Here is a 12,945-nt window from a genome sequence, read left to right on the forward strand (position 1 = left end):
ATCTTGGCTCTACCTTAGCATACACACCACATGATAGCCTACACACTTCAAACCACAACTTTAAATAGATGCCGGGCAAAATATTAATGGGGCAGAAGGCAGGCAAGGTGGTGGCAGTAGAGGATAAAACAATACATCCTTCAAGGGTGGTGTAACATAAACCTGGAAGGACTGAAACAGGTGGTATTACACAGTTATTGATCACTGATACAAAGGAGACTCACAGCATGTCAGGACAGTTGTCAGGTTTGTCCAAGAGTCCTCCCTCCATCACAAAGCGCAGCACTTGTTCATTGGACATGCCCTGGTAAGGCTGTTCTGCTAAGGTGGCGATCTCCCACAGCACAACACCAAATGACCTGCGAAAAGAAATGAGATGACAATTTAAGAAAATATATTGATATTTTTGCCTCTTGTCTGATGCTAATCCAATGCTGCTTACACTGAGTGCAACATCAGAAAAAGTTTAACAGCAGCTGTTTTTATTACTTCAATATAAAACTTACGTTTAAAGCGACTAAACTAGTGATTTCAAATTTTCCTTTCCTAGAACGTGTCTATTACTGTTACATTTATTGCTCACAATACTTATTATGCAGGATTAAAAACTCTTGATTGTAAAAACATCAAAACACTCACAAGTATGCTGTAACTCATTTGTAATCACTTAATTATATTTCAGCCCTAAGACCTTCATTGGATAAAATTCATTAAATTAATTTATTGAATTGTACAAGATGAGGACCAAAACATCATAAATAAATTGAGTACATGAGGCCGTCTGTGTGCAGAGTTCTTCACATTCCCCTCTTTTTTATTACAAATCATAATATTACAATAAACCTTTCATTAATATTAACCATCTTTTTTCTTCACTGATAATTTACTTCTTTGAGTTAAGTAACCTGTTACAGTGAATATAATGTCTGCTTTTGTGAGTTGCTTCAACGACACACCTTGTTGCATTACACAGCAGTCGCATTAAGTGGTAATGCAACTTTAAGTGGACATTGAGTTTGTGGTCTATTTGTGATTTGCAGTTAATTAGCTAATAAAAGCAAAAACAAGCAGAATACATTAACTGCAGCAAGCAAAATAACACTGGTATGGACATTTAAAGCTGCACTAATCAATATTTTTACATTAACTTTGTATCAAACAACTGTGTGTATGGCGAGAGGTGATGCTTGCAGCAACAAGCACAAAGAATTATGACTTGATTCTGTAGTTCACACAGTTGCCTTTGTAAGGTGATATTATGCCTGTGTTTTGTTTACAGCTTTCTCTATTAATTCAGCTTTCACACAGGGGAGACTGGGGACTGGTGCAACTGGTTACAGTCTTATTCCTCCAATCAGAAACTCTTTCCTTGTGCACATGCTCAGTTAGACCCCTCCCCCACCAGGAAGACAGAAGACACAATGAACATCTGCTGCTGCTTTTTAAAAAGAACAAACAAAAAAATTGCTTTGGAGGTAGAAAAGTTTTTTTTTTTTTCATGAGCTTTATTTTGTCCTTTTTGTAGTTTCTTAGTTACTTGGTAACATAATTAATGCCATTGAGGTTTAAAGATGATTATTTATGACTTCCAATTAAAGAAGTCAGATGTTGAAACTGACCCCAACCCAGGGTACAGTTGCTTAGGGACAGCTGTAACAACTTGGTCCAACTGTCCCCATCCTGTCACCCATGACAAAACATCATGTGCCAGCTAGAGACACTGACCTGGACACTAGCTAAATGGTATGGGCAAAATAGTCCAAATAGTCTCTGAGCAGCCAAGATAAAAGCAAAAAGTGTTGCAAAGGGACGGTTGCAACACTTTTAGCTCGTTCTGGATTTCTCCTGCTTATGTTGCTTTAAAATAATAACCTGATGTAACCTGTTAAATCAGATTTAATGGTCAGAGCAAGAGTAACCTGATGACCTTGTTGACAAACTAAATCCTGGCAGCCTACGTATAAAGAATAATGTCAGCTGTGTATCAGCGTGCCAGTCAGTCAATCACAATGATTTTATTACTGCAGGACAAGCCTCAGTATCGTAAACATCACCTCAGTTTAAACCCCAGCTGCTTCACACTGAGATTAAACTATTCATGAGAAAAAATTCTTAACTCGACTTAACAAAGACCACAATATTTGTTCACTCTTGCTAGTCATATTTTCACCACTGGCAGCAGTTCTGAGAGTAAACTCCACAGTCCTTAAAACAGCCTTATTATTACAACACTGCATATAACTGACTGAAAGAGTCTTGTGCTGACAGACGAAGCCACATTCAGACAGCTTTTCTTGATCAACAAAATAAAAGTCACCTACTTGCGGGTTCCCAAGGAGCCCAGAATGGGTTCGCCTTACACTAAAGTTCATCTGTGCAACATCAAAGAGGAAGATGTAGTACGCAAATGTGGAGGTGGGTTTGTGCTGGCACTGCAACCTATCATTTGAGAACATCTGGAGCAGTTTAAGCCCACTCTTAGGGACTGACCCGTGGGACATTTTGAGTTGGGAAACAAAAACTTGCAAGGGAGCTAGTAAACACTTGTGTTTCTCTGGAACAATATCGCTCCAGATAGAAAAATGTGGCAGAGCTGTGAGCTGAGATTTCACCGCAAGCTGGCATTAAAAAACACATACCAGTAAAGAAAGATCAGAGGGGAGACGTAACTTAGTAAAAATACTTTGTTGCTGTACTTAAGTAGAGCTTTCAGGTATTTGTACTTTGAGTATTTATTTTTCTGACAACTTTTTATTTTACCATACATTTTAAGACACATCTGTACCCTCTACTTCTTACATTTTCAAAACAGGCTCACTACTTTAATTTTAGTGCAATTTTGGTGAATTTTTGATTTTTTTTAAATGTATTTATTGATTTATTTGATCATGGCAAGCGCCTTCCAAACACTGAGACTGGTTTCAACCTAAATGGACACCAGGGACAAGGACAACAACACAATGAAAAGATGATTCCTTGGTGAATCTATTGTGCACAGAAAACCAGTGTAAAAAATGTTGTAACAAAAATTCTGTAACAAAAGACGAAAATGATTTAACTAGATAAAGATTACAAAACGTGACAAAAATGATGTAACAAGATGAAAATTATGTTGCAAGACAAAAATGACACAACAAGACGTCACAAGACGCGACAAGACAACAACAACGTAAAAGACATAATCAGACAAAAACAAAGGAAATTACATAACAGGACATAAAAGATGTAACAACAACACGCACAACGAAACAGACAGGGAGACTAAACCATGGAGAAAAGGTGAGGATCGGTTGCTTTGCACAGAAACAGACAGTAAAAAATGTCCTTCAGAGGGACACTTTTTACTTTCATACTTTGAGCACATTTCAGAGCCTGCAGTTTTTCACTTTTACTTGAGTAAAGTTTTTTTTAACATACATTTTTTTTTTTTGCAAAGACTAAAAAAAGCTTTATCTTGTTCTATACTCTTCTGTCAGGGGAAGAGAGGAATTTCCAGAGGGCCAGCTGGAAACCAAAGGATTTTTGATGGTTTTGGAAGTACTCGCTGCCATAGTGTACACAGAGAGGATGGAGGGCAGGAAATGCATGTTCACACTGTTAAGTAAAGAATGTTGTTAAGAATACGGGCTGAGAAGTGATCTGTGTGTTTTTATAGTTTGCACTCCACAGCATGAACTGTTTAAGCGTATCCACATGCACAAAGACACGCAGTATGTAGACATTTCTGGAATACTTTGCGAGCCCTCCGGATTAGGGAAGGTTTATACATGTATAATGCAGGATTGTGAGTGTGTGTAACAGAGTGATGTGTTCTCATACCAGACATCAGACATTGTAGTGAACACGCCATCTTTCAGTGACTCTGGAGACATCCAGCGAACAGGCAGCAGGCCCTTCCCTCCTTTTCGGTAGTAATCTGTCTCATAAATATCTCTGGTCATGCCAAAATCTGAGGAGAAAAATGAAAACAGAGGTTGGGGAAGCCACTAAATATCACTCACGCTGTGTGGGAGAGGAAGCTCCTGAGAGCTCATCCGTTCCCTCACCTCCTCCCTCCCTCCGTCCATCTACATTAAGCCTACACCGCCTCAGGCACTCGCTGAAATCCAAACACTTATTTTTCGAGGCTGGTAGAGTGGGTTCAGCATCGAGCAGCCAGGGGAGGCTGATGGCACCGTATTAACTTGACTTACCTCCAATCTTCACAGTGAAGTCCTCGGCTACCATGCAGTTCCTGGCAGCCAGATCTCTGTGGACAAATTTGTTGGCATTTAGGTACGACATGCCGTCGGCGATTTCCCCTGCCATCTGGATCATCTTTTTGAGCGGGGGCAGGACCTGAGTGGTCGAGTTCTGAGGCAGAGTGAGACGGGATGAGGTGAGAGTGGAAAGAGCATAAAAACAACCTGCTCATTCAGTTTTGATGTCATCTTTTTCTGCTTTCTACTGGGCCTGGGCACTAAAACAATAGTCATACGTGTCGGCAACAGACACTTCATCAATACCAGGAAATCATTAAGTGTTGAATAGTTTTACCTAAATGCATTTTTTTCAAAGTCTATCAAGTCTATTGCCTGTGTGCCTTGCTAAATAAAGTGGTTAAATTCAAAGAAAGGTGTTAAAATTCAACATACAGGAATTAAATTCAACCAAAACTAGGTCATTAAAAATGATCAGTGTCCACCAATAGTAAACATTTCATCACAATAAACTTTCTAGCGATATTGCACAACCATACTTTCACTAAAAGTGTTGGATGGATGCTGTGTGTGCACAATGACAACTCACACCATCACCTATTTCCGTAAGACAGAAGCAGCATCTGTTGTAGAGCTGAAGTGTGGTGTGTCTGTGTGGGTAAGTGAGGAAAAGCTGCTTACTTCTTTACGCAGAGAGCGCAGGTGGCTCTTGAGATCTCCACGGGTCATCAGCTCCATAATCACCAAGGTTGGCTGTCCCTGAGAGACCACGCCCAGCAGTCGCACCTACACCAATCACAATACAGCACAGGTCAGGCGTGACGGTTCAAAAGCTGTCTCCCAGATCCAAACTACACAGTTCAGATTATATGATGTACTATAGGTTGTATGAGGCACTTATCAATAGTCAGTAGATGTCGGTCAGCACACCCCAGCTTTGGGAAGCACAGAGGAGCATTAACACAGAAGCAAAGCGGTGAACAGCTGTGGACAGCAGCAAAATGTATTTTAGCCATCTAAAAAGCCAAATATCATTCTCTCCACACCAACCAGACTCCATGGATGAAATCAGTAAATTTTACCTTGCAGAAACAGGAGCTGTTTGTCTACCGCTTTCTCAGTTGGTCAGCTTCTTTGCGTTATTGTGTGACTTTGAGTTACCCTCCAAAACACCAGAGTCAGACAATAACACAACAAACTAACAGATTGAGGCAGTGGTACACCAGCAACTCCCATGTTTTGCGAATTAAAATTAATGTTTTCGTCCATGATGTCTGGTTGGTTTGGAGGGAGCAACATTTGGCTTGTTTTCTGTCAGAAAGGGCTGTCTGACAGCAATGTAAAGAGGTGAAAATATTCTAAATATACCGTACACTTAAACTGATATTGATTTTGACCTTTTTTTAATTGACGTAAATATGTTTTGCCGCTGACCCTGTCCACAGCGTCTTAAACAGTGTCTTACACCGGTACTAGTCTCTGCTCCAAACCGGGGACATGCCAAACAGCATCAACAAACAGTCTATCGAGAAGTACCTCATACAACCCCACTTCAAATAATCTGAACAATCCCTTTAAATCTAAGCAGGTTTTGAGTATGTGGCATGTTTTTATATGGAAAAGATAAACTCAAAACAGTCAGTAAGCAAACTCAAAAACCCCAACCCACTTTTCAGCGTGCAGTTGAAGGACACAATTCTCCCACAATGCAATGCACAAAGGAAATGTAGGAGATGTTCACAGCTGGAAAAAAAATCAAACTAACAACAGATGGTTGCGAAACAGCTCCAAGAACACATTAGAAAACAGAAAAATAACTATTACATTTTTGGAAAAACATTTGCCTTTCTCTCTGTGAAGTTTAACAGTAAGTGGCTGAATATTGTCACAGTTTGATTGATGTCTGATGACGCATGTCTTGTATAATTTCCTTTTAGTATGAAATGGTTTCTCATATTAAAAGTGCAAAAATGACGAACTGCACAGATTAGTATAAAGTATAGTGTATAAAATTAGCAGGTAGTCCGTTGTTCATATTCCATAAAACAGTCTCTCTTAAAATTGTTTTGAAGATTGTAAAAAAATCAATTTCCTATAAATCATTCAAATGGAATTTAATAATTGAGTGTTTGGCTTTTTAGCAGGCAGACTTGATAAAAAGGTTGTAACAGCAGCTTTCCAAAGGGAAAATGTTTAACACATCAGTTTAATGCAGTTAATGAGGCTGTGATCACACTGATGAGAGAATGTACACAATCTCCAGGAGGCTGGATCCTGCCTCAGGCTGCAGCTGCCTGAGTAAAGACAACCGCACGCCGTACGCTGCGCTCGTGACCTGCTGACACCTCTCTCTCTGCCTCTTTACAGATTAATTGGAAAATAATGATAATCAGGAGCAGTGGAACAATGTATTTGATTTATTTTTAGTCAGACTGTGATCATTTATCTGCATTCATTTCAGGTTTTCGGGTTCATCTCGGGCCTCTTACCACGTGGTGACAGTTGAACTCCTTCATGACAGAGGCTTCGTTCAAGAACTCGATTCGCTCCCTCATGCTGGCCGACTCGTTCACCGTCTTGATGGCCACTCTCGTCTCAGGTTCGTCCTTGACAACTCCCTTGGCGATGCCTTCGTACACCATGCCGAAAGAGCCCTGGCCCAGCTCCCTGAGCATGGTGATCTTCTCCCTGGCCACCTCCCACTCATCCGGGACGTACACTGGCGTGACACGATGGGCAGCAGATCAACACCACGTAGACACACACACCGAAATATAACCAAAAACACGAGAAGATATTTGATATTCTTACTCTCAGCAGCACTGAAGTACTCTGGGTTGACAGATGCGTAAAGGACTCCATTCCCCAATCTGTCGCTATTCCTGATGACACAGAGACAGCTGAGTTAGTCAGCAGGCAGCTCTGACTGCGGATGATGGGATGTGTAATTCTCTATAGGAAGCCTGCTCTTTACCACACGGGAATGTTAATGAAAACAACACCTATTAACTATAATTAACATTACTCTGGTCATTAAGTTTCATGAGCATAGCGAGGTAAAGCAACACTATCAAGAGACTTTGTCTGGCAAAGTGGAAACATGTTCGTATAGATACTCGCCTCTTTTTATTCACAAAGAAGAGAATGGTGGTGAGGCTGGCGATGAAAAGTGTCACAATGATGGGAATTATGATGACCAAGTAGAACGTAACGCCATCGTCTCCTGTCACACGGCAGAAAAACACAAGTGATCAGCACAAACTTTAAAAGAGTCGAGGATATACGGTATTTATTGTGTTAGAAATGTCTCATTACGTTTGGGTGGAGGCACGTAGAAGGACACGCTCTCCGTCCAGGAGCCGTTCCCCGCTAGGGAGGTGGCACGCACACGAGCAGAGTAATTCCCAGAGCCCAGGTTGGTCAGCCGAGCTCCTTTGTGCTCGCGGTAGTGCTGCCGCGACACACACTCGTGTTTCTCAGGCTGAAAGGAAACAAACGCAAAAACAGTCAACAGTCAGGTTCAGTTGAGGAGTGTAAAACTGAAAAAAAAGTATGACACCAGAAATGTTTTTTGCATTCACACGCTGTTTAAAATGTTTAAATCTCTTCAAGAAGTGGTCAAGAAGTAGATCTGATTTCAAGAATTTTTAACTATTAATTTAACTTTCTTTTGTGGAAAAACTATATCAGACAAAAATTCCAAACAGTATTCATATTGTTTAACTATATTGATAAGTATTGGCATCAAAAAATGCTTAAAGCTACTGCTAAAAACTTTCATATCTTGATGATTTTTGAGGCTCATGTGAATAAAAGTGGTAGTGATTCCACTGTAATAATATTAAAGGGAAAAAAAAAATAAAACATAGCGTCAAAAATGATCTAAATAAAAATCTCCTCCTGCCTCTTTTTAACTGGTTAATGTACCACTCACTCTAACTTTGCCAAGGAAAATGTAAAAACTATTGATCTTCTTGTTGATGGACTCATAGAGGCGTCAGTATTAAATTGAGACTGTGTCATAACCAGTAATAAACTCCTTGTAGTAGCTTTAAATAAAGCACAAGTATATCAAAATTGTACTTAATTAAATGTTTTTAATTTCATTCTGCTGCGGCTGACTTACCTCAGTCCCCAGACGGAACTTGATCTCGTACATCAGGATGAGTCCATTGGGCATGGTGGGCTCCGGCCAGTGCAGCACCACACAACCCTCCACCTTGTCACTCCTCTCGTAGATCACCTTCCCAGGGATGTCATCTGCTCTCACTGGGAAACACACACAAACACACAGAAGCTTATTGCAAGATTGTGTCTACAAAGAACCGTAAGAGAAGGTGTTACATCATGCTGAGCCACACTGCATCCAGGTCAGTCTCTAACCTGCAGGTTTGGTCCTGGAGAAGACAAAGGCTCCAGCGCTGCAGCGCCCCACCTCCTCGTTGCAGGCATGAAGGTCGATACGGTAGACAGTGAAGGGACGCAGGTTGGGGATCTCTAAATGCTCTGCTGTGCTCTTGTCCTCTGAGAAAGGGTACTCTTTGATAGGAGGAATGCCATCTGTGCTGTTATCACCCGGGCCAAGGCTGGTGTTGCCCCTACTAGCACCATCGTTAAAGAGCGTGTTGTTAGCCACACCAAAAACATCTCTACGCCGACGATCTGGAGGTCTGAAAAACAGAGACAAATGGAAAGAACAGCTGTAAGAAAGTTGAAAGTATAGTGAGCTCTGTTATGAAGATAAAAAGACAAAAAAAATATACAGTGTGTTCTGGAAATACTATTGTAACAAATAATTGTAGGTTTATAACTCCCCGAAGCATTTTACACAAAGCTGAAGCATCTCGCTGAACCGGGTGGAGTGAGTGTGTGTTTTGTATCTTGTGTGCGCCATGTGTCCAGATGCTACAAACTACTCCCAGTGGAGCTGTGTGGACCGATGAGGTCAGACAGATCACAGCGAAGTGGACAGACAGACAGACACATAGAGAAATTTTTTCCACAGTAAAAACAGTAAAAAAACAACTTTCTGTCCAACTCTCTCATCAACAATGAAAAGGCCTAGAAGGGAAAAAAAATCTAAAATATAAATCAGAGAGAAAACATAATTTTATGACAGTGACATTATGAATTAAACTGTTCGATCGTAATGACCAATTTTCAGCAGCCAAACTGAGGACAGAGCGGAGAATGGACGCATTGTCTCACAGTGCAGATGATAAGCTGCAGAGCATTCGGGAGCTGGACATCGTTATTACTGTGGGCAAGCAGGCGGTGACAACTGCGACTGTAGCAGCACCAGAAGCAGGACAGACGCCACAGGGCACCTCGCCTTCACTGTTACCTGTGACACCACAGGACAGTTGGCAGAGTCAGGCAGACAGAAAAAATAAGAGTCCTAAGACCTGCATGGATGTCAGGTGACAACAGGTGAAATACAGTGTTTACAGAGCTGCTGTGAGGTGACAAGTGACTTTGAGCTGTTTCGAAATGTAATGAGGAGAGCAAGAACAGGTGGCTAGGTTTTTAGCTCATGATTCATGAGTCACTGCAACTAATCTGCTGATTTTGTCCTCAATTAAATGCACGTTGATGATGTCGTGAAGTAGCATGGGATCATGGGACTTCATCGTTAAACTACAACCATAGCTCACGAAAATCTTTGACATGACTCAGGCAGAAATCACGTTTATGTACAAGGTAATATTCACGCCATGGTTAGTCACATCTGCCGAGTTGTGTCCTCACTCTGACTTATTCTGTTTTCCCTGCAGGTATAGCAACTAGCGGTTAACCTGAAACACACTGTTAGCTTTAATAAATTACAGATTTTTCTGGTTTTGAACATTGCTGGAAACATTTGGGACAATGTAAGCACACAAATCAACAAAATATATAACACAGATCTAGTTCCAGTTCCATAATAACCTTGAAGCATAATGCAATTCAAGTGGTCTGAGAGAAAATTAAGACTTCTGCTGCTCCTCTTGGCTCTGTACTCAGGCTTTAGAAAATCTAGGCCATGACAGTAGACTTTGGCGAATCACAGGTTGATAAGATAGTTGATTCTGGAGCCTCATTCCCAAAATGTCAGTATTTGACAACGTTGGAAAAAGACCCAACAGTTAATCTTCTTCCAGAATCACTCACCCCAGTTTTAATTGTTTAGTCTATAAAATCTGAATAACACCCAGCCTACTTTCTTAAAACCCACAGTGACTCACAAAAACTTGTTTTTTTTGTTTAGTAATCAGTAATTGAAAAGATATTCAATTTACTATGAAACCAGACAAAGAAAATCTGCCAATTCTCACAATTAAAGAGCTTTAACCTGAGAATTTTGGGCATTTTTGCTTAAAATAAAATGCTAAATTTGATTTTCAAAATAGCTGCAGGTTTCTGTTGCTTGACTAATTGTTTCAGGTCTATCAGGAGGAATAAAATGCTGAAAACTAAGAGCAGTGGTGGGAAGGAATTAAGTACAAATACTTCATTACTGTACTTCAGTACAGTTTTTTAGATTCTGTACTTTACTTTTTCTGGCAACTTTTTTACTTTCACTTCCAACATTTTAAGACAAATATCTGCACTCTCTGCTCCTTACATTTTCAAAACAAGCTTGTCACTTTGGTTTAAATGCATTTGGGAAACTCGACCATGGAGAAAAGGTGAAGTCCTTCAGAGGGGTACTTCTTACTTTTTCACTTTTACTTGAGTAAAGAAGTTGAATCAGTATTTCTACTGTAAGTCTTTTTTCACTTTTTATCTGTACTTCTACTTGTGTAAAGAATGTTTGTGCTTTTGCCACGTCAGACTAGAGCAAAGCTAAAATCATCAAGCATCTACCTACAGCAGGAGTGAACAGACACAGACTGATCCATGGGAAAGACCAGTCTCGCTGACATGTCAAAATTCCTCTCTGACAGTTATAACTGGAGCAGTACAATCCAGAAGTCCAGCACTCCAAAACTGCTACTGTTACTACCGACAGTTTATCAAAAACATATAAAAACTGACAAGAGAGTAAAGAGTAAAGACACAGATGTGTGAGACTGATAAATCTTGAGCTATTTTAGATTAAAAGCGATAGAACAAAAGGCAGACCAACACCACTGACAGGCCAGATGAAAGATCTAATTCCTGCATGTGCAATAAGGACGTTAAGGGTTAAGCAAGGCAGTCCTAACGCTGTGAGAAGGCTCTTCAGCTGACTGAAGCATGACCTTATAACTAGTGAGTTACTACAGTTAGTGTCCTGACCTCGCCCGCTAAAAAAAGATCTACCTTTTACGCAACGGAATCCGGGGAGGAAAGCCGTGACTACACATTCAGTCTGTGGCGAGCAGGGCACATTATTAGCACTTGGCTTTTAATTGCAGTGACACTTTCTGCAGGCTCACGAAGAAGAGCGAAAGATCTCTGGGTCTGAAGAAACTTCCAGGGAGTCCATATCATGAGCCTCTAACAGCAGGTGACTACAGTAAATAGACGCTCCAGTCAGCTGATAACAGGTTTTGGATTGTCCCTAAACAGACACTGGCAACCATCATCCTCTCCTGCAGTAAATCAGTCTGTCTTCCTTGACTTTCTGTTTGTCTGCTTGCGCTGATGGGGCTCTTCCCTCATTCATTTAAATTCCAGATGGATTCACTGTACATTTCCTGGCAGCTGTCTCGCTCCACAAAAAAAAAAAAAAAGAGAAAACGAGTCCCGGACAAAGAGAACGTGCGAGGGGGAGGAGGAGAGTGGAGTGCCGAGTAGAGGGGGGGGACAGAATGGAAAACATTTCCTCTTCTTTCTGTTTCTGTTTTCACCCGCCCTCTTTCCCCTCACCCCGGGTCTAAACCCTGAACTTTTGAAAAAACCTCCCCGGATTTTGAGGCCTTTCCCTGGAGTGGTTTGTAATAATGCTGGCTCTGTTACAGTGGAGAGTCTGTGCATACACAGGCTGAGCCCTGCGCTGCGGGCCCCGGGACCTGCCACCCGCCTGTTTCCTAGACAGCTATAGTATAACAAATCAACACAGCCAGAGAGATGAGGAGGAGGAGGAGGAGGAGGAGGCGAAGGAGGAGGAGGAGGAGAAGGAGGAAGAAGAAGAGGGGGGCAGATATGAGTTCATTTACAATAGCAAGCTATGTTTTATTATTCTTACTCCAAAGACACATCGATCCTATTCTAGAAAGAGAAAGAGAAGGGCACTGAATCGTTGTTTGAATGAATGAACTTTGGTTTGGAGGTTCAGAGGCATCGTTTAAACCTATGGATTTATATGATGTCTGCTGGAACATATTTAAAATACAGAATATGAGTAACTGTATCACATTACAGTTTCAATTGAAGGTATTCTGAATAGAGCTACTGTCTTTAGAAATTAAAAAAAGGTAGGACATGCTTATACTACCTCCTGTTTATTTCCATATCATATCAAAATGTGTGAATTGTTTAACCACTCACCAGTCATATCATGGATACAACATAGAGTCAACAGTCTTGTAGGATCCTGACAAAAGTCAGAGTTTACAATAATGAACCACTAAATATCTTGATATACTTTTAATGTGCAACACTTTCTCAGAATATTAAAAAAGTACTTACTGTCATACAACCAAGCTGTATTTGGAATACTACTTAGCCGCTTACTTAATTAATTTGAGTAATCTCAGGGAATATGTTCTAAATTACATTTCAGGGCATGTAATCAGTCATCTGTAGTGGAATACATTTTAAAAGTAACCGTCTCAACACA

The 12,945-nt window shown here is 40.7% G+C and overlaps 1 protein-coding gene across 1 annotated transcript in view; it reads right to left on the minus strand.

Annotated features, from left to right (window-relative positions):
* Positions 1-12,945, minus strand: part of igf1ra (insulin-like growth factor 1a receptor) — a 98,320-nt gene that overhangs the window by 6,685 nt on the left and 78,690 nt on the right. The window contains exons 11-20 of the mRNA XM_084733577.1: positions 8,583-8,869; positions 8,326-8,468; positions 7,515-7,680; positions 7,320-7,422; positions 7,011-7,081; positions 6,689-6,918; positions 4,881-4,985; positions 4,194-4,353; positions 3,820-3,949; positions 225-359 (exon numbers count right to left, since the gene is read on the minus strand). Of these exons, the coding sequence (XP_084589703.1) occupies positions 225-359; positions 3,820-3,949; positions 4,194-4,353; positions 4,881-4,985; positions 6,689-6,918; positions 7,011-7,081; positions 7,320-7,422; positions 7,515-7,680; positions 8,326-8,468; positions 8,583-8,869 (1,530 nt within the window). The remainder of the gene's footprint in view (positions 1-224; positions 360-3,819; positions 3,950-4,193; positions 4,354-4,880; positions 4,986-6,688; positions 6,919-7,010; positions 7,082-7,319; positions 7,423-7,514; positions 7,681-8,325; positions 8,469-8,582; positions 8,870-12,945) is intronic.

The sequence above is a fragment of the Lutjanus erythropterus genome, chromosome 13 (genome assembly GCF_056507025.1).
Source record: "Lutjanus erythropterus isolate fLutEry1 chromosome 13, fLutEry1.hap2, whole genome shotgun sequence".
Taxonomy (NCBI): domain Eukaryota; kingdom Metazoa; phylum Chordata; class Actinopteri; order Lutjaniformes; family Lutjanidae; genus Lutjanus; species Lutjanus erythropterus.